Source organism: Aethalodelphis obliquidens, unplaced genomic scaffold, assembly GCF_003676395.1.
Source record: "Aethalodelphis obliquidens isolate GAN/ISIS:26980383/991018 unplaced genomic scaffold, ASM367639v1 scaffold70, whole genome shotgun sequence".
NCBI lineage: Eukaryota > Metazoa > Chordata > Mammalia > Artiodactyla > Delphinidae > Aethalodelphis > Aethalodelphis obliquidens.
The window spans coordinates 8,909,332-8,931,373 of record NW_020838014.1 but is presented as its reverse complement, the minus strand read 5'-3'; the positions used below and the strand labels follow the sequence as shown (position 1 = coordinate 8,931,373).

The window sequence follows — 22,042 nt, the reverse complement described above, 5'->3', positions numbered from 1 at the left end:
CTCTGGCCAAATGGCAGCCAGAGTGCACAAAACCCAAGTCTTGAAGGATGGATTTGATGGAGAGGAGGAGTGTCAGAAAGACCGCTCCAGGGTGGACCCTGGCATAGACAAGCTGGAGCTACCGGCTTGACACTTAAGTACCAAGAGTATGGAGGCCAGAAACATCCACAAGAACGTGGCTAGGGCCGTGGAACATCCTAAAACGCTTGCATCCTCAAGAGCAAGAAGTCAACAAGGTGGTTCCAAACTATTCTTAGTTAGCAGGAAAACGACCAGAAATAGTTCCATCTTAAACTGCGAGAACTCCTGAATCTGACGCGCCTACTCTCCCCACTTGGCTGCTATTAGGCTCTCTGGCATCCACCAATGTCAGAGGCCTTTCCTCAGGAATACCTACTTCCCTCTGAGTCTCAAATATCTTATAGACATACCTTTCATGTCAGAGTCATCGTTTGGAGTCCCAGGATCTCTCTGATCAAAGGAGTCGGCGGAAATACTTCGCTCCCTTTTCCCCTTGCCCTTGGCACCATTTCCAGCCCCATTCTTCAGCCCCATGCTCCCACCTGGGCCAGGGAGTGCTTTAGGGGTATGGCCCCCACTCTTGGAGTCACAGGGGGATGGCTGGGATTGGCTGGCTGAGCCCCCCTGTTTACCCTGATTGGAGAATTTGGAATCCAGCTGGGGGTTTCCAGATGGGGACATCACTGTAGGGGGACGGACCATCACCTCCTGCTTTGACTTAGGGCTACTAAAAGAGACAAATAACAAAGGGAGATCAGACACCGGATGCAACTGGGCAGCACAAATTAGGGAGGACTGATTTTTATCATGGGTCAAGGAGACCTGGACCACTAAGTAACCACCCCACCTTTCACCGCAGCCACTTGCTTGCTCCCTCCTCCCCTGCTCTCATCTCAGAGCTCTCAACAGAGAGGAGGATCAAGCAGAGTGGCCTGCCAGGCCTTGGGAACCCTAGAGTCACATGGGGACCCATCTCTAGGGCTTCTGTCAATAAAGGACAACGGTTTCTATGTACATAGAGAAATGACTCTCACACTAAGACTAGCTCAGAGTAAACAAACAGACATCGTTAAGATCAAAATACCACCCGCCCCTCAGCTGATGACAAGGAACAGCTGTAACAGGAGACTAGCCTCCCTGCTGGAAAATACGAGCAGGTCCAGCAGAGCGCGAGGAAACCTGCCCATGACTGGCAGGTTAGGGAAATCCTCCAGGACATACTCCCTGAACAAGCAGGATCACACCAGAGCAGACACACTAACCACTGCCGCCAGGGGAGAAGGAAACAATTCTTTTAGGGCGTCAGCTTAACTTCCATGGAACAGAGGAAAAAGCCTCACGGTGGGAGTCCAGGGGCTGGTGTTTCAGTTCTAGGACCTTAGGCCTCCTCACCATTCCAGGTCTCGGTTTCCTCATTTGCCAAGTTTAGCTCACTGTACTGGCTGGTCTTTAAGGTCTTTTTCTTTATGTTTTGGTGAGGAGAGGGGTGGTAAATAGGAGCGGCCAGGTAATAATGGACAAATAATAACAGAGGAAAACTCTAACCTAAACTCTGATTCACTATTCTATCACTATTTAATTATCTTTTTTTCTTTCCCCATTCGCTTCTAATTCAACATGTTGTTCCACCAGTGAGCATTCATGGTCCACTATGACATCCCAAAGGGGCAGCTGGGCCAGGCCCTAGCCCTCACCTCTGTGTGTTTCCTGACGGAGAGTTCCTCACTTTAGGGTTACTGGAATGCATTGATTGAAATCCTGAGCTTGCAGCCACAAACAGGGACGGGCTCACCGAGTTCCTCTCGGGCTGCAGCAGAAACAGCTGCTGAGGACAGCGGCAGTGGCCCACTGCTTGTTGGGTGAGTCCCTTAGCGCTGGCCACCTGCACGCCTTTTTCCTCTTTGTTTTTCTCCGCTGTGGAAGTGGGTCCTGTCCCCTTGCGGCTCCAGCATTCTCTGGGTGTGTGCCTCCTGCTGCCAAAGGAAAATCTCGCATCTCCAGGGCACACTGGGAGCAAAAAGAGCAAAAACAGAGACATCAAACACCCTTACAGCAGGACCAAGGCTAAAGCACCGCCAACTTGATGGTGCAGAGCTAGATGGTTCCTCAGCTTCCATCAGGGTTAAAGGAAAGGGAGATGTTCATATTCCGGCCAAAAGGCCCTGGTGCTAATGCAGCTGAAGGGTGACTAAGACTTTCTGCCAAGCATACAAGCCTCCCACCCAAGCTTCGTGTACCAGGCGTTTGTAAGCAGATGAGAAAGACATTTTTATCTTTAGCCGTATATCCTCCCTTACATTTCTCTACGTCCAAATACAAAACCCTCAAAAACCTGGGTTTTTCTTTCTTCAAAACAATGCTTTGAAACCACTGAGTACTCCAAATCCATAGCAACTATCTGGTGTTTCACCTCTGATGGCTCTGAAATGTAACCAACCCAACCCAATTTCAAACCATGAAACAAATTACTCTCTGTTTATATTCTCAGGGCCTCAGGGTGGGGAGACATTAAAGGAGGTACTTCTGAAATCAACTATTGAGCCAATACAATCAGTTCTGTCCCCTGATTTCTATCATCTTTCTACTAAATTATGCTGAGTACGTGTCCTGTGTTCTCACTGCTTAATGACAGGAGCTGTAGGCATGGGTAAGCATGGGAATGATCCATAATGCGGAAGGTAAAAGAACATCTTTGAAGGCTAAGATATTTTTTGAGCCAATTTGCAAGGCTAATTTGAAGCATAAAGGTCAAGAAAATATTCCCAAACCTAGCCAGAGAACAAATGAGAAAGCCCTTTATTTAGGGAAGCCTAAACAGGGAAAACCAAGATACACTTTCAGTCACTGGTCCTTCCAGGGCAGTTCCAATGTGGTTTTTTGGTAACCACTGTCCCCCCGCACCTCCCGTTCTACCTTCTGGTATCTTATCCATGGGGTATAGGATTGAATGAGGATATTAGATGCAGGATTAGTGGCTAAAGAATCAAAGGGAGTTAGAAGTAGCTTAGGTGTTACATACACTTTGAGAGGCTCAAGAACTGGACTAAAATTGGGAGGGTCCATTATATTCTAGGACTTGGCACTGAATATGATCATTGTCAAGTGTTAGATGTCTATTTCTTCATTTAGAAATTTGCAACAGTCCCAGCGATTTTACCTGAGACCATGAGATGAATTTATGGAAGTTCTGAGTGCATACAATCACGTTTTTTTCTTTTAAATGAAGAAGTCAGGAAAAAGAAATAGAATACAATGTTACGGAATGTTTCTATGCTGACCTTGGGAGAAAGCATCCTAAAAATATTTTGGTCTTGATTATATTTAAGGTTGTATGTTTATCCCCCACCACCTTTAGTTTTTTTTGTTTTTCCAGTTTAGACTATAAAACTGATTGTGGCTGTCAAGTTCAACATAATATATGATCATACACCATATTGTAACCTCCCACTAAACATCGGGAATCACTGGTAAAACAGAAGTGGTAAATGAATCTTGCATGGACAAAGCCATCAGAAAACATTCACCTCAGGAAAAAAAAGAAGTTATCACCTACACAGTCCCCTTCTGTAACGTCTTCTGGTACTTTCTGCCTGCATCACACATTCTAGCACTCAATCATACGTCGAATTGAATAGTCCCATGTGTATTTTTTTTTTTTTTTTTTTTGCTGTACGCCGGCCTCTCACTGCTGCGGCCCCTCCCGCCGCGGAGCACAGGCTCCGGACGCGCAGGCCCAGCGGCCGTGGCCCACGGGCCCAGCCGCTCCGCGGCATGCGGGACCCTCCTGGACCGGGACACGAACCCGCGTCCCCCGCATCAGCAGGTGGACTCCCAACCACTGTGCCACCAGGGAAGCCCCCATGCGTATTTTTTATTTCCCTATGTAGACTATGCTCTTTGAAGACAAGAACCTTGTTTTAAAGTTCTTCGGTTTTTCTATAATACTCAGCATGACGTACTAAGAATGTGGTTGGACTCTTGGTGATGTACCCAGTTCCTCTCAGAGCAGAAACACCTGGCACTTGTGTTGCACTCTCCTTCCAAAGAAACTCTAAACATATTACAAATATCAAATCACCTCAATCTGCCAGGCATTTCTGATGAGCTGGTAGCAAAGATTATTTCTAATAATAATAATCAACGGCATTTTACAGATGAATGGACGGAGCACACAGGTGTGAATGGGCTTCTCCCAGGTTTCGCATCAGTGCTCTCTGACCTGCTCTTTCCTCTAAGCCATCTCCTTACCATTACTTTACGGGTGGAGAGACAGCACAGAAGGCTGAAACAAGCTTGTGGGCTCACCTAGTGATGGGAATAAAATCCAGGTGCTTTAACCCCTAATCCAAGGGAGTTGTTGAAATAAGTCACCCTAGCTTTAGCCTGACACCAAAAACAACCAAGCAAGAAATCTGCCAAGTATCGTATCATACAACACCAAAGAATAAAATGAGACTCTTTCAGCTCCTCCATTTTCAGGTTAGTGCTCAAATGTTTACCTTTAAGGACTAGAAAAGATCTTCCACAGAATGGTTAATTGTAGCCAGAGTGAGATATTTCCCCAGTATAACTAAATCTCCTAACTCTAAGATCTGCTTATATAATTTTGCTCTCTTTTCTTCTTAATACTTAAAATTTTTACTATGTGTACATACTAACTCATTCACAACAACCACAGAAGGCAGGTCCTCCTACTATCCCTATTTTAGAGATGAGGAAACTGAGGCTCTGAAACAGTAAGTAATTTGCCCAAGTAAGCTGGGTCGCACCCCAGTAAGTGGTGGAGCTGGCATTCAGCCAGACACTGGCCATGCTCTTCATCACTGCAGTGCCTGGCTAAGCATGGACTTGGTGGACAAGGTGAGCCAGTACACAGAAAATGCTTAGCAGCACAACATAAACATTCAGGTTAACCATGACTACTGCCATTCTCTAGCAAGCTCACCTATCCTGCCTAATGGCATTTCTTACCTTTGCCGTCTCCAACCATCATCCTCCTCTCCTAGTGCATGGCCTTGCCCAGGACTTAACAGGGATAAGAGAAGTCACCAGGCAGGATTCCTCACCACCAAATCTGCAAATCTCTTTTTATCAGTACCTATCCCATCTTTCTTCCCTATTAATGAAACCGAAAAAAAAGCCCACTTCTCCCCAAAGGTCAGTCCTACCACAGGTGATCTAGGTCCCATCCCTTCCAGCTTACTGAGCACCCTCACTCTCTCCGGTGGCCACCTCTCTACGTCCTGCATCTCCTGGATATTTCCAATCAGCTTTCAGACATGTTGTAGTATCTTCCAGATTAAAAAAAAAAAAATAAATAAAGCAAAACAAAACCAGCTCTGGCATTCTATTCCCCTTTGGAGCTAAGATTCTCTACCAGAGTTGATGAGACACAGTCTTCAGTTCCTTACTTGCCATTCACCCTTTAACCATTTTAAACCAACTTCTACCCACAGATCACAAAAACCATGACTTTTGTTAAGGTCACCACTGGCCGCTTTTCTAACCTCATCTTACTCCATCTCGTAGACTCTGCCAGTTGATCACTTCCTTCTTGAAACTCCCCTCTCTTGGTTCCCATAATACCACACCTCCCCAGTCTTCCTCCTTCCTCTCAAGTCACTCTTCATCTGCTTCCTTTGCTGGCCCCTTCTCTATCCAATCTCTACAATTTTGAGTTCCTCACGACTCTACCCTGGGGCGTCTTCTCTTCGTATTCTATAAACTCTTTACATGCCAACAACTCCCAAATTTCCATCTCCGGCTCAGCTTCTGCTCTGCTGACCTGTATACACAACTGCCAATTTGACATCTCACTAGATGTCTGAAACCTAACAAAGACAAAGATGAATTCTTCTTCTGTATATAGCCTCCCTCCCAAAAGTATTTTCCCTTCAGTTTTCTATGTTTTAGTAAATGGCACCTTCATCCACCCAGCTGCTCACGACAGAAATTTGGAGTCATTCTTGACACCTCTCTCCCTCACCCCTAACCTTCCATATCAAGTTGAATATTTTTGCTGAGTGAAGAAAATCTCAGCTTCAGTGTTTCTTCTTCAGAGAGAAAGGATACTGTATAGCCACTAATCTAGACGAAATTCTCCATTACACTCTTTTCATAGCATCCTGTGTTTTTCCTTCACAACATTTCCCATGTTGTATGATTATGTGATCATTTGCGTAACATTCATCCCTCATGCTAGACTCTATGAAGGCAGGGATCAAGACTGATTCGTTCATCCTTGTATTCCTAGCACTTACTATAGTGTCTGACACGTGCTATTTGCTCAAAAAATATCTGTTGAATAAAAGTTGAAGCTTTCCCCCAAGATCATCTTTCTAAGCCACGCATGCTCTCTAGTGCTATCATCCGTCAGGCTACTCACCAAAACCCCAAGGGTCACGATACAGCAGTGCTCATCCTGGAGGGGAGGAGCTTGCGGAGTCCAGGAACCCCTGTCTCAAAGGTGACCCTCACCTGGATGAGGATAAAATAAAGAAGAAGAGTTTCTAAGTGATTAAAAAAAAAATCAATAGTATCATTGTTACTATCTTAAGAGAAGAACAGGTTTCCTATTTATTCTAGAGTATTAGTTTAAGAGGAAGTTATCGCCTCCCATGTAAACAGAACCACCTTCCAATTATTACAGGGTATATTATCCAATCTGTAGATATCTCAAGGGCCTTGTGACTTTCCCTCCTTCCCAACTGCATATTTTCTTTTCAGAAACTGGAAAAATATTAATAGCAAATAAAATCAATTTTTCTACTTTTCTGAACATTTAGTAGGAAAAAAAACCCTCACATTTTTGCTTCTTCCCATTCCTAATTAGTACAGAGAACTGAGAGCTGACTGTAAAGGTGAAAGATTCAAAATTCCAGATACACTTTTGAATTCACAAAGTGCACACCATTCACAGTTCCTCCCTACTCTCAACTGTAACTCTACATGGCAAGCATGCAGCAAGGAAATTTATTTTCACATACTTTTGTGGGAACATATGACTGAACAACAGGACCAGATGATTTCCTTTGCTTGAGAGCCTACTGTGTGTGAAATGCTATACTGACTTGAGCTAGATAATTCAATAAAACACTAAGTAACTCACCAGGCAGAACAATTTCCAACATTAGTCCTTGTAAACTAGAATTATAACACCAAGCCTCCCCCTTTGCCCAGAATTTATAGTTTTGAAATGGCAAGGAAGAACCAAGTTCCAGATTGTCCTAAGGCCAAATTATTTAGGAATCTTTAAAAGGAAACTCTATAAGGTTACCACAAAGTTGTAAATAAATTCACAAATTAGTCTAACTTAGGTCAGAATCACCTCTATAATTCCGATTTCAACTCTTCCAATGATCCTTTTCCACTCTCCTGCTCTAAGAAGTCAAGTTTATTACAACTATGTCATGTTTAACAAATTTCGTTTCTATGCTATGACCACTACACCATAAAAGGCATAGTATCAAACTTAGAATGTGGAACTAAAAGGCCTCAGGATTCCATTCCTAGCTCATTCTTAACTTCTGGCATGCCAACTACTCAAAGGCTTCCTCTCAGAAAAAGCACACAATAGGAAGAACCAATCTTTCCCAAACATGTGGAGAAAAGAAAACTATACTATGGACTTATATAGAAAACTTTGGTCCAAACAAAATGCTAATATATGTTTTCATATTCAAAGAGTAAAAACTCACCTACTGTCCTTCAAGCTAACAAACTTCAAGCAAGCAAATAAATTTATATCAAGCTCAAGAGTTTCGACAGAATTTAACCATTCAAAAACGAACGTCATCTGTCATCATTTAGAGTAATGGCTACCCAAAGTAAAATGTCAGCACAAATATCCCTTCTTTGTGAAATTTTCCTTGATTCCAAACTATCCCCAGGAATGTCCTCCATGGCCCCACAGCATTACATTCATGACACTGTTAGAACACTTTAAAAATTGTTTCCCTGTTACATATAGTCAGGGAACCCCCTGAGGAAAGGGTCATCATCTCAGGGCCCAAAAGAAACTCAATAAATGCTGGTTGATTTGTGTATTATAATGAGCTTGAGGCTTGTGTATTGCTACTCTTGCCTCACATTCATACAAATCAATGATGACACAATAAATACTTGTTTAACTTCTTACCATCTGCCTTTCCTAGGAAATAATTTATTGCAGAAGTCCCTGTTCATAGAAAAGTACAAGGTAATTGCACTTACAGTTATGACTTGCATTTAACTTGATGACCTCTGCCTTGGGAACTGCTACAGTAATGAACAAATATAGTTTTAACTTACAAGAGACCCTACAGAAGCAGAAACAAAATCCAAAATGCACAGACTGAATCACAGAAGTTACGTGCTCATCATCGGGCTCTTTACCTTTCAAGATGTCCAATTTGCTCTCTCTTCTAACATTGGGACACAGAGGAACTTTCCAAGAGTGATCTCTGCCTCCCAAACAGAAAGGAATTTTTAGGTCAAAGTGGAGTAACACCAGCTAGTCCCACATTCAGTCCTACAGGAATGAGAAGAATGGAAAAGTTCATAGCCCATCACACCATCGGCAAAGAAAACCACCCATTCCCCAATGCTCTGTGACCAAAACAATATTTGGAAGAAGGAATAGTAAGAAAATAATTAGGTCAAAAATGGGGAAGGAAGGCAAAACCACTAAAACTCAAAATGCAAGAAGCTGGAGCACTATAGCCTACTTCTATCCTATTGAAGACTGGGAAGTTTAGAAAAGCAAAATCCATCAGGCACAAAAGCCTCATTCTAATCACTGTTTTTAACTTTCTCCCCAACCAAGAACAGTTATCACAGGTTGTAAAATAGACTTTTATTTCATATCTTCTCTATGCCCTTGTTCTTAGCATGGTGAAGATGCTGAAAAAAAACTACAAAGCTTAAAAGGCAAGTGGCCATTAGATAATTCAACTTTCAAAAATCAGCTGGTCTACAGCAGGACCTCTTAACCTGGGATCCACGACCTCTTAAGGGGTCTCTGGAGAGACTTGGGAGGGGTGGCACCTGTGAACCTGGCTGGCGAAAATTTTGATCTTCACGCTCATTAACCTCCAAGTAAAAGTTAGCACCACCTTTAACTGTGAATGTAGGTAACAACCCACAGTAGTATTAGCAATCCCCTGACTATGTCACCAAGAGGAACCACAAAACACTTCACATCACATTACAGTTGTTGCAGATCTCTCAACATAATATTTACACTCATCACTACTTCAAAATTATAGTATCATTAGGCCTGAAGCTACATTTTGTTATTTAATGTGTTGTAAACATACAAACTACTGTATTACAATTGTTTAACAGTTTGATAACTGTTTCCGTGTCATTTGCAATTCTATATATTTTAAGTCATACATTTAAAAAACATGATTCTCAGAAGGGGTCCTATGCTTCATTAAATTGCCAAAGGAAAACATGGGACGTAGAAGATTAAGAACTTCTGATCTAGAGCACGTAAAGTTTCTATAGACCCTAACATAGTCACCAAGGCAGACAGACAAGTAAGTCATTCCATTAGCAGTACTTCATAGTTGAAGAAAATTAAGCCACCAGGAAGCCAAGTAACATGTTCAAGGTCACACAAATTTAGAGTCAGCATCAGCCTAGGTTAACACTCACAGCATGTACAGTCCCACTCTCATGGGGACCTTTGCTTACATTTCTACAATTGTCATCACTATCCTGTTTTACCACTAAATGGGGAAGAGGTATCACCTTTCAAAACTAATATAAAACCAAAACCTGGACAACAGAACAAGGTGTATAAGGTACACCTTATAGATGTATAAGGTACTCCTTTTTGTTCCCTGATCAAGCATGCTGCTGTAATTGTTACAGAAGCTGAATTTGGTCTGTTCCAGAGATAGCAGTTTTTTACAAGTGAGAAAAAAGTTGGGCTACATAAACTTTCATTCCCAGAAGTGTCCAAGGCACTGTGCAGATAAGCATTAACTTGTTAAGTGCTGCAATGCATTGTGAGTGGTTAGGGCAGTGGTATCCCCACTTCATAAATGGGAAAACTGGAGAATAAATATGAGAGATTTGTTTAAAGTCACACATAAGTCAATGGTAAAGCCAGCTTCCTGATTCCAAGTTCAAGGCTCTAACCACTATACCAGATCACCATGATCAAATATTAAGTTGATTATAATGCTTGTGAAACCTCTGTACTTTTTTCCCCTACAAGCCAGAGAGCATTTTCTTTTTTTTTTTCTCTTCGGTACGCGGGCCTCTCACTGTTGTGGCCTCTCCCGTTGTGGAGCACAGGCTAGGGACACGCAGGTTCAGCGGCCGTGGCTCACAGGCCCAGCTGCTCCGCCGCATGTGGGATCTTCCCGGACCGGGGCATGAACCCGTGTCCCCTGCATCGGCAGGCGGACTCTCAACCACTGCGCCACCAGGGAAGCCCAGAGAGCATTTTCTTTTGATCCATGGGAACAGACACACTTTTGAAGGCTATGGGAAAAATATCCCATAGAATAAATTCCAAAGTACGTAAGTGCTTTTTCACTTACACTAGTCATCTAAGAATCCAGGTCAGGAATCCTTAGCTCAGGAGCCAAGTTACTACATAAAACCTGCCTTATAAGAAGAGAACAGTATGGAAATTGTTCCTTCATCTTTTAGTCAATGACCTTCTTATCGATCTACCGTTATGTTTAGGAACTATTATCATCTTACATTCAACACTGTTATTACAAAATAATATTCTAATGGTTCAATACCATTAGATCCTAGATTCTAAAACTATGGAAGGTCATCCCTATCTCAACTCTGCATTAAATTTTCTCTTCTCGAAACCACTAATTAATGGAATTCTCATTCCCCAAAGCATCCTTATGCCATCTAACTGCTTTTATTAACCCATTTCTGTGTTTTACAGATTGGGTCTTTTTCAATAGTTAGTAAGGAGGTCTTTCTTAAATTTGTACTTAGGACCATAACATTGTTCACACTAAATCCTTGTTAAACCTTCCCATATCATTAGTATCCAGTCAAAAACCAAAATCAACAGAACAACCATGTTGTACAATCTCCATGAAGAGTGAAAAGTTCTTGTCCACACAGGAGTCTTATCTACCAATATTCATTTGCACCCCCTACCCCTTACTCTCAACTACTTATCCTTCCTACCTGCTAATTCTGATTCATCACTTTGTGCTCAGTGTACAAGAGTCCAGATCTCTGACCTAAGAATAAACACTTAATTCTTGAATATATCAAATGCTAACAAATACTCCATCACACACCATTGATCAAAATGTAACTCTTTACACAGCCACTCAATCATTTGCCCACTAAAGTCATTGCCAGGGATCTGTCCATGTCTGCCCTAACCACAGTCTAACTCTGCACCAATTCTACCCCACCTTAGTCTCTCGCTACCAACACATAGTTATGTCCATTTCTCTACTTTGTTTAGTAACTTTAATAGTACCCAACTGTCTGCAATCTAGGCTCTAAGTCACTCCTCTCTATCACAGGGCAGGGCTCTGGAGGACAGATTTCAGGCCTCCTCCTTCAAGGCTTGGGAGCCTTCACCTAAGGCCCCCAGCAACACTGTTATAGGCCTCTGGCCCTTCCCTCTGAACATAATAACCAACCCTGCTGTTTTTTCCTTGGGATATCTCCATTTCACCAGGCTCGCCCAACACTAACCAGTGACATCTTAATAGTCTTTGCAACTTTCAAAGGTTAATGGCTACAGCTCCACTTTGGAAACCACTGGTGTGTCCACGACTCCCACAATGACTCAGTGACCTAGACATCCCCACCTCACCTGCTGGAGCCCTTTACTACACGAACATTCTTCTTCGCTTTCACTTCTCCCCAACCCTCCAACAAGTCACTGGCCTGCAAAGTCCCCTGTACTTCACTATCCATCTCCGGGGTCTAACAGACCCCACCAGACTCAACTCGAATTCCCTCATTTAGCTCTCCATCTCGCCCCTCGAATGCCCCTTCATCCCAGGACCCTGGGACCGTCCCATCTCATCGTTTAGTCTCTCCAAGCACCGCCTGGGACACATCCTCTAAAAAATAAACCGAGAGATGCCTCCGTCTCTCCCCACCACTCAGTGAGCGGTGGGCAGAGGACGCCCCCCCATCTCCCCCTACAGGTTTCTCTAGACTCAACTCTAAATCTACGACCTCGACCCCCACCGCTTCTCTCCCCTCACCCCACCCCGCCAGCCCTTCGCGGCTTTCGCTACCCCTGCCCTCAAACCCGCTCAAAACACGCGGACGCGGACCCGGCCCCCCCACCCCCGGCTTCGGTCCTTCCCCTCCCCCTCCCCCTGAGGTGCCACTTACCCCCGAGGCAGGAGTGGGGGAGGGGAGAGGAGGAACAGAGTAGGGGAGGGGGCTTCGGTCCGGGGCGGCTCTCAGCCCCGGGGGGCCGGGGCCCGGGCCAGCGGCAGCGGCGGCGCAGCGTCTCCCCCCGGCGGCGGCAGCGGCGGCGGCGGCGCCGTCCCACTCCCGCAAGCACACATAGGCTCCATTGTCCGCCGGCGCCTCCCCCTTTCCGGCACCCCCCTCCTGGTACCGCCCCTTCCCCCTCCCCTCGGCCCTCCCCCAGCCGCACGGCGCCACGAAAGGTACCGCCGGCCCCGCCTCTGACGCGAGCGAAGGAGTGCCCCCTCCCCCCGGCCCCGACGTTCCGCCCGGCGGGGGAAGGGGGAACGCCCCTCCCCGCCTCAGTAAGGGCCCCGCCGCCGGGAAGGGCCCGCCCCCCTCCAAGGGAATGTCACTTGTCCCCCTTCCGGAACGCGCGTAATGGTACCAACCGGCCGCTTCCTCCTCCCCCTCCCCTGCCTTCCCGAAGAGGCACCGCCCCCTTCGCCCCGCCCCCTTCGCCCCGCCCACCAAGTAGCCTCGCCTCCTCGACCCCGCCCCTCCCTCCAATATTTTACTATGGGGCCGCCCACCGCCGGCACCACCTCCTGCTTTGCATGGACACGCCCACCAGGTCCCCGCCCCAGTTCGTCACCCGGCCAGAGGTGACGCCTATTCCCCACCTTAAAGCGGCAGAGCCCCCTTTCTCAACTAAAAGAACCTCCCAAAAGGCCGGTGGGGTGGGAGGGGCGGCCAGGGAGGGTCGCTTCGTTCCCGCACCTTCCTCCCCACGCACACAGTCACTCGGACCTCCCCACCGCCTCTCGCAGCATTGAGAAGCAACCCAGTGGAAAAGGCGCGGAGGGGGGAAGGGCAGCGTGGAATTTGGCCATCTTTGACAGAAATACATTGGGAGCTGCCAAAGGAAGGGGTCTTTCCCTCACACTTCCCTGCTGTCCTGGTCCCGGCCTAGTCCTCAATCTTCAAGGCGACCCCCCGCGCACCTCCCGGATGCGGTTCCACCCTGCCCCATCCCCTCTCCCGTCCCTTGTCTTCACCCCTCAATCTCTGCACTGCCTTTGCTGTTGCCGGCTTTCTCCCCTCCCAAGGGTGCAGGCCCCTCTTGGGGTTGAACTCTCCTCCAGCTTCTCCAAAGCACATTCTCGCCAGGTCCCGCAGATGCGTTGGCTGGTGCAGGGTTTCCCCTTCCTTATGGGGTCCGGCCCAGCCCCGCTCACGCATCGCTACCTAGTGCCCATTGAGGACCTCCACCTAGATCCTCGAATCGCTTCACAACCGCTTTTTTAATCGCAGCATCACTTCCCTGATTTTTGGAAGGCCTGTGCTTTGGAGAGCTCAAAGCCCGGGCATCCCGGCACTGTCCCCTGTGAAGTGAGAAGGTAACCCATTAGACTGCACTTTTTCTTAGAAGGAAAAATGATGGCATCATGGTGAGCGCATGTTGCTGAATAAAGCTCAGATTCCCGCTACTCCTGTTTTATCTTTGTGGCCCTTGTTGCTGCCCTGCCCAACTGTTATTACAGACCTGTCTGCTCCACAGCCCTCCCCAGAACACAGTGTTACATCTCTGTGTTTGTAGAGTCTTGATCTAAGATGTTTCTGCAACTATATGCACTGGCCCGGCAGCTTTTATGAATCAGTTAAGCGAAGACTGCTTATGTTATAATGTACTGCGTATTCTCCCCGAAGATAGATGGAGGCAACATGGCCAAGAGAAGTAGATAAATTTTCTTCTGCTTTTACTTCTATAACCATGGTTTTAACCAGGTACTTATCTCTATGTCACTTTCCCTGTCTAGAAAATAGGAAACCTTCCTTAGGGCAATCTTTTAACGAATGGTGCTGGTTGTAAAGGATGGTACAGGAGAGCCCAAAATGATAAAGCTTTAGAAACCATTTAAAACCGTAAGCTGGTCATGTAAGTTTCTATACCATGGCTCCCCAGCTTAGATTCTCTGAAAAACTGTTTTTTTCATAGCAAGATGTTTTCTCTTTGTCTTCTGTTATAACTGAGCATATAAATAAAGAAAAAAGACAAAAGCAGGTATAAACAATATAAATTTAGGATCGATTGAAGGATTCCAAATGGGAAATAATTAAAATGCTTTCTTGTCAAATTTTGGTGATAGAATATTTGATGAAACATAGTAGGCACCTCTGTAAAAGAAGGCAGGAGGAAAAAGTCAGGTATGGACATATGAAAAGACAACTAAATCCAGAAATACACAAGAAGCATTTGGGATTGCTAAGGTAGATGGAAAGAAGGGATTCACAGACTTATCTGTAAGAGAAAACCACTATTAAAATAAACTCTGGCCTGGGGTGTTCCAGACCAGATCACCTCTGCTCAGAGAGCTCAAAAGACAAGCTCATTATAATAATGACACACATGCAAAAAAGTCTTAACCATTTTACTAGGCCTTACACCCTCACTTAACTTTGACACTTTATATGTGTCAAAGTTCGGAATTGTTTATTGAACCAGAAGAAAAAAGCAAATGAATATTAAATGTGCAACACTAGGCTAAAAGAGCAATAATACTGAGAATTTAAGCAAGCTGAAAGTCATGTTAATTTAGCTACCTTGCGCAAGGGATAGAAATGCACTTTAAAATATTATTTATTGTAATGAAATAGTTTATCTATTTTTACTAGAATTCTTTCCTCTGAATTTTCTAACTTCCACGCATTTCCATCGCACTTGAGAAAGAATTCTATTTTGCTGTACAGGTATCTAGTACACTGTATATACATAAATACTAATGGATAATGATGAAATCTTTGTTAAAAGCATCCTCTAAATAAAAGCTTCAAACTATTTCTGTCACTCTAGAAATTCTAAGGTAAATCATTTTTTAAAATCCAAATGGTAGTATTGTTAAAAATAAAAGCTTTCAACACTAAAAAGATCTGGGTTTGAGTTTTTACTTTCTGAAATTTTCTTCTCATAATGATGATACGCACTCACTGTGATACAAACATGGATTGTATGTCTGGCTTCTTAGTTCTTCAAGTAATCACAGCATCTGTTATTTAAGTGTGCCGCCAGTCTTTTCTACCTGTGAACTCCACCTTCGAAACACTTTTGTTCTCTCAGCTCTTGATAAACGTATACCTAAATTTTAGGGTTGGAAAGAAACACCTCCTACTTTACAGATGAGAATTCTAAGACATAGAAGTTTAATGACTTGCCAAAATTATGCCCATTTTTAGGGACTAGAATTTAAGTCCAACACTCTACAGCACTGTTCTAACCTCCAAGGATTATTCATTCCTAACAATATTTACTATTGTAGGAGAGAACATGAAATTCTACCTTAGGAATGATGAGATCAAGACTCAGAAGGGTTGAACCCACTCAGGCAGCTGCTGCTAGGTTTATAAGAGGCCCTAATAAATCCTGGCCTTGGTCAAAGCCCTTAGTTTGTCCACGATTTCCTGCTGCTTATACTGTTTCTTACCAATTCATCTATCTCATTGTCTAAAGCAAAAGTGGCAAATTTCAACCCCAAAGGAATACTACCAAGATAGTCATTTATGACTGAAAATGAGGGGTTAGAATGGAATGGCATCTTGACTTTCACAGTGCTGTAATAAAATAGTCAGGAAGGGATTTCTTCTTTAGGTTGCCCATGGAGGAGAAAAAAATCTCCCTATCCTAGCTTTCATCAGTCCATTTAAGCCAATGGGGAGTCCCAGAGCTTCATCCCCGCCAGGAAAATTGAGGGCTAAGTGTCTCTTTTGTAAGGAAAAAATCAAAATTCCCACCTCCTGCCTTCCTGCAGCTCCACCTGGGGCCATTGGTACTCTGATGTGAGCTTGGGTCTTGTTCTGTGTCCCCACATATCTGCTTTCCACAACCTGGGAATTAGAGGCACCCTATCTGTAAAAGCTCTGACAGATCTGTGATGTGACACTCAGATCCCTTTAGACAGTACCACCAATGTTTCTCCTTCACATTCACACTCAAACCTTCATGGTTGTGCCTCCTACCCTCATTGCCTGCCTTCTAAAAGTCAAGCTTTGTGACATTCAGCCCGCAAATTCCTGAGCCCTAATTGATTGATACATTAAATGCTGACCCCTTTCCCCAGCTTTCCAATTTAGCCATAGTCCATCATGGCTTAACAACCTATGTGTTCCATCTGCTCTAACCATTTCTCCCCAGATTTCTTGGTCTTCAGGCCAGTTCTTCACATCTGTCCTTACAGTCTCATGTCCCCTTTCCTCTTCAGTTTCCACTAATTAACTATTTCATTTCTTATTATTAACCTCTTTCCCAAGAATAATTCTGAGAGAGTATTTCTACTACTTCATTTCATTTTACTCTGCTAGACATTTCTCTAGGAATTTTGCCCCTCAGATACACTTATGTTATTTTTCCTGGGTTCTGCCTTCACTGCTGAACTCTTCCCACTTCCCACAATCTCTTCCCAGCCTCTCTGTGATTGGTACCCAACTACTGCAGCTTTGACCTCACCTCCATGGTTTGCATCCAGGTTGCTCTTATTAGCCACGTTGCCTTTTGGAATCCTTGACCACCCATCATCCCAGCAATGGAAATTCCTAAGGCTGAGATGTACCTACATTTGTTTCCACTCCTGGGCTGGCAGACATTACTAGAAAAAAACCATGAAAACAAGAAAATGGATCTCAATCAAATTTCAAGTGATGAAACTTCAATTGAACTTCATTAGTTTTTACTTGGCAATCCTTTTATGCATCCTCATTGCCTCCTATGTCATTTCCCACAGCAATTATTCCAAATTTTATCCACTACTTCTCCTACATTGCAGGACCAACCTTGTCATCTCATCTCACCTCAGAAGGGTTTTGCTCAGTTCTCTCTCTTCCATTTACTTTCTCTTTACTTTAGTATCTTCAGTAAAATCTTTCTTACACAAATACTCTTTTTTTCCCCTTTCTTTTCATTCCCAACTTATCCAAAGGGTAACCTACGTTCTCTGCTACCACAATTCCTTTTCTTCCTCTGTAATTAACCCAACCACTTACCAAAATTCTTTCTCCAGTATGGCCAAACCTAATCACCAAATCCATCCAATGAATATCCTTTCCTTACTCTCTTACAGTTTGAATTCCAAGATACGATGACATTCTGGTTTTTTCTCCCTCCCCACCCCCCAACTTCATTGAGATATAATTGACATATAACATTGTATAAGTTTAAGATGTACATATAATGATTTGATATATGTATACGTCGTGAAATGATTACCACACTAAGTTTAGTTAACATCCATCATCTCACATAGTTACAATTTTTGTGTGTGTGATGAGCACTTTTAAGATCTACTCTCCTAGCAACTTGCAAATATGCAATACAGTATTGTTGGCTATAGTCACCATGCTGTACATTACATCCCCAGAACCTATTTATCTTATAACTGGAAGTTTCTACCTTTTGAATGCCTTCACACATTTCCCCCAACCCTCTACCCTCTGCCTCTGGTAACCACCAATCTGTTCTCTGTTTTTGTGAGTCTGGGTTTTTTAGATTTCACATATAAGTGAGATCACACAGTATTTGCCTTTCTCTGACTTATTTCACTTAGGATAATGCCCTCAAGTTTCATCCAACTTATGGCAAATGGCAACATTTCCTTCTTTTCTATGGTTGAACAATATTTCATTGTGTGTGTATATATATATAGTGTATATATATAGTATATATATATAGTATATATATATGCGCCACATTTTCTTTATTCATTCATCTCTTGATGGGCACTTAGGTTGTTTCTATGTCTTGGCTGTTGTAAATAATGCTGCAGTGAACATGGGGGTGCAGATCTCTCTTCAAGATCGTAATTTCACTTCCTTCGAATAGATAATTAGAGGTCTGTCTTCTTTTTTTAATTTTTAAATTTATTTATTTAATTTATTTTTGGCTGTGCTGGGTCTTCGTTGCTGCGCTCAGTCTTTCTCTAGTTGCAGCGAGCGGGGGCTACTCTTCGTTATGGTGCGCGGGCTTCTCATTGTGGTGGCTTCTCTAATTGCGGAGCCGGGGCTCTAGGTGCGTGGGCTTCAGTAGTTGTGGCATGTGGACTCAGTAGTTGTGGCCCACGGGCTCTAGAGCACAGGATCAATAGTTGTGGCGCACAGGCTTAGCTGCTCGGAGGCATGTGGGATCCTCCCAGACCAGGGCTCGAACCCGTGTCCCCTGCATTTGCAGGCGGATTCTTAACCACTGCGCCACCAGGGAAGCCAGAGGCCTGTCTTCTTTCTTGATTTTAATACTTCCTTGACCTGAACATTCCCTGAATGTTCCTTAAACTCCTTGGTTCTTTGATCTTTTCTGTCTCCACTTCTCCCTAGGATCTCTCTCTCTCTCACTCTCCTAACTTCAGCCATCACCTCTTTGCAGGTGATCAACACAACTTCAAGTCCAGCTCAGCGCTCTCTTGAGCTTAAATCCTGCGTTTCTATCCACTCAGCTTGCCCACCTAGAAGTCAGTTTAACACATCAAAAAATAAACTCACCGTCTTTCAAAATTGTCTCACTTCTGAATTCACTGCCTCTCACTTAGGCTCAAAACTTTGGAGTAATCCTGACTCAAAGTTTCCAGCTGTCTATGTATTTTTCTCAATCACCAATGTCCACAAATTCCACTTAAATCAATTTCTTGTTTTCTGTTCCCAAGTTGAGACTGACTGTTGTAATAATTTCCAAGTAGACATTCCTGCCTCCAGCTTTTCCCCCTATCAGTCAATTCTCCATGCTCTTTCCAGATAGAGCTCCCTAAAAGACCTGTGTGTGTGTGTGTGTGTGTGTGTGTATATAATCATCATATATAATGATATATGATATCATATATGATATCATTATATATGTGATATAATTATCATAATATATATATAATATGTATATTATCATTTGTGTAGTACCTATTCGTCTCTAATTACCCTAGCCCTACTGGTTCTTCTGGGCCCAGCTAGGGCCCCTCTACGCTAACATCTCAACAATGTCGTATAGCAGGAACAATATTGGCTTTAGAGTCACCTGGACCTGGGTTTGAATATTGGACTGCATCTTACTGGCCAAATAACTTCAAACTTCAATAGGAAAAAACGTTATTTTCTTTATCATTAATTTCAGTCGTAGATGTCTATATCACCAATTTTAGAACATAGCCTAGACACGCAAACTTTTAACGTCATCTACCTTCAATTGTAGTTGCCAATCCTCCCCTATATCCTGAGAGCAGAATCTGACACCTCTTTGTGTTTTGCAGTCATTTAGTCATTGCTATATTTATTGAGCATCTACTAGGTGCAGGGCATCTTGAGGGAGTCAAAAAATGAATCAGATATCCAATTTTGTCCTCAAAGTATAATTAGACTTATATGGAAGATTCATTCATTGGGAAAAAAAAAAGTTTAGTAAATGCTTAATTTGTGCCAGGTATTGTGCAAAGTACTGAAGATTCAAATAAGAGGACATGTTCCCTGATGTTAGGATCTGGGATCTATCTAGTTAGGAATACTAACAAGTAAACATTTATAATCAAGTATAGTAAATGCTGTGATATGGATAAATACCAGGCATTTGGGGCACACAGAGGAGGCGTATCTAATCCAGACAGCAGAGTCAGGAAATGCAATAAGACCTGAGTGGAATCTTAAAGAATGCGTAGGAGTCAGCCAGGCAAAGGACTCAGCAATGTGCAAAGGCTCAGCTGTGTGACAATGTATATAAATAACCACAATACAAGATAGAAAGTAATATAATAAATAAGTGGCAGAGCAGAGGCAAAAAGTGGCTGTCAGAGGAGATACATTATTGGGAGTTCCATGAGGTGAGCAGAAACTGCTTTGTGGAAGTGGAGGCATTTGAAGCAACCTGAAGGGTTCAGGGGTCAGGTTCAGACATGCCGTGGGGCCAGATGCCTCTTTGCCTTCTCAGCATTCTATGCAGTGCCCTGTACACAATGGCACAGTGCCTTGTTTGCTGTGATGATGGTTATGATTATGATGATGACGGTGATACCTAGATTTTTCTCATGAAGTTGCCTCTTCCCTCTTCCCAGAATGTTTACAAGGGGAGACTCATGATTCAAAAAAGCCATTTCTGGGTGGAGGGGCTCTCAATCAGACTGCCTAGCTTTGAATCCCAGCTCTGCCATTAGAGGGCTGTGCGACTCTAGAAAAATTACTTAACTTCTCTAGGGTCGAGTTTTTTCTTCCATAAAATGGAGTAATGATAGTATTTCCTCACAGGGTAGTATGTGGAACAAATGAATGACTAATGTAGATGTCTAGGAATAGTGCCTGGCATACAGTAAGTGCCCAATAAATGTTGGTTATTATTATTACATTTGTTCATCTCTGGATTATCCACAATGGGATTGGCCTTCGGAGAGATTTTTGGAGCACTAAAAAGGCCATCTCCTCAATACTTCACTTATTCTGACATCAAATCTCACTCACTGGTATCTCTTCAACTCTCCAAATACACTCCTTTAAATTCTACCATTAGAAATTCATACCTTTGGGGGACTTTCCTGATGGCACAGTGGTTAAGAATCTGCCTGCCAATGCAGGGGACACGGGTTTGATCCCTAGTCCAGGAAGATCCCACATGCTGCGGAGCAACTAAGCCTGTGCACCACAGCTACTGAGCCCGTGAGCCACAACTACTGAGCCCCCGTGCCAAAACTACTGAAGCTCGCATGCCTAGAGCCCATGCTCTGCAAAGAAAGAAAGAAAGAAAGAAAGAAAGAAAGAAAGAAATTCATACCTTTGGATTTAAGATGTCACTTCCCCAATCCCTTGGGAAGGAACATAATAGGGCGTTCGCCCTGTTCTATTTTAATAATTTATCTGGCCAGACCTCTATCTTTCTTAACTGCCACGTGTACTGAGGAAATATTATGGAGAAGAAAGGAAAGGCTAATTCTGAAGCTTGGAGAACCTTCCCCAGAAACTTAAGCTAGAAGGAGATACTCAGAGGGCTTTCTGAGGGCAGTAGGTCCTCTGGGATTGGAGAAAGAGGTGAGATAGGAGAGAGATGACAAGAAGTAATGAGGACAACAAAAGCAAGGTCATTTGTGTCAGTAAAGACAGGCTTTACTGACTTAACAAACAGTGCTGACCTTGACTTTGGAACTCTTCAACCACCACTCCTTTCTCCACTCTGTGCTGTGTTTTGGAATAAATCATTCTTTTCAGGATACATCTTGATTCTTATTAATGAAGAAGACTATACAGGTGACCAAGTATCCCTGGTTTTAAAATTTCATAATGACTTTTACATGTTGGCTTTCTTCATGATCAAAAATTAATAAATACCTACTATCTGTCTTAGTGCCAAATTAAGTAGAGTGAGAATTTCATTAGAGGCTGAAGAAATAGTCCTTCTCAGGGACCTTACAGTCCAATTGAGGAAGCAAAAAGATTTCAGGGCTTCCCTGGTGCCGCAGTGGTTGAGAGTCCGCCTGCCGATACAGGGGACGCGGGTTCGTGCCCCGGTCCGGGAAGATCCCACATGCCACGGAGCGGCTGGGCCCGTGAGCCATGGCCGCTGAGCCTGCGCATCCGGAGCCTGTGCTCCGCAACGGGAGAGGCTGCAACAGTGAGAGGCCCGCGTACCGCAAAAAAAAAAAAAAAAAAAAAAAAAAAAAAAAAA

At 43.7% G+C, this 22,042-nt stretch overlaps 1 protein-coding gene across 5 annotated transcripts in view; it reads right to left on the bottom strand.

The window, feature by feature from the left end:
* The window catches only part of BCL9 (BCL9 transcription coactivator), an 86,489-nt gene that overhangs the window by 13,115 nt on the left and 51,332 nt on the right, over positions 1-22,042 (bottom strand). The window contains exons 1-5 of one of the 5 annotated variants that reach the window (XM_027090931.1): positions 12,355-12,525; positions 8,395-8,530; positions 6,407-6,498; positions 1,716-2,028; positions 432-748 (exon numbers count right to left, since the gene is read on the bottom strand). In XM_027090931.1, coding sequence (XP_026946732.1) covers positions 432-748; positions 1,716-1,768 — 370 coding nt within the window. In that variant the 5' untranslated portion in view covers positions 1,769-2,028; positions 6,407-6,498; positions 8,395-8,530; positions 12,355-12,525. Of the gene's footprint in view, positions 1-431; positions 749-1,715; positions 2,029-6,406; positions 6,499-8,394; positions 8,531-12,354; positions 12,526-22,042 lie in introns of those variants that run through there. The other 4 variants (XM_027090935.1, XM_027090932.1, XM_027090933.1 and 1 more) reach the window with 4 other exon arrangements.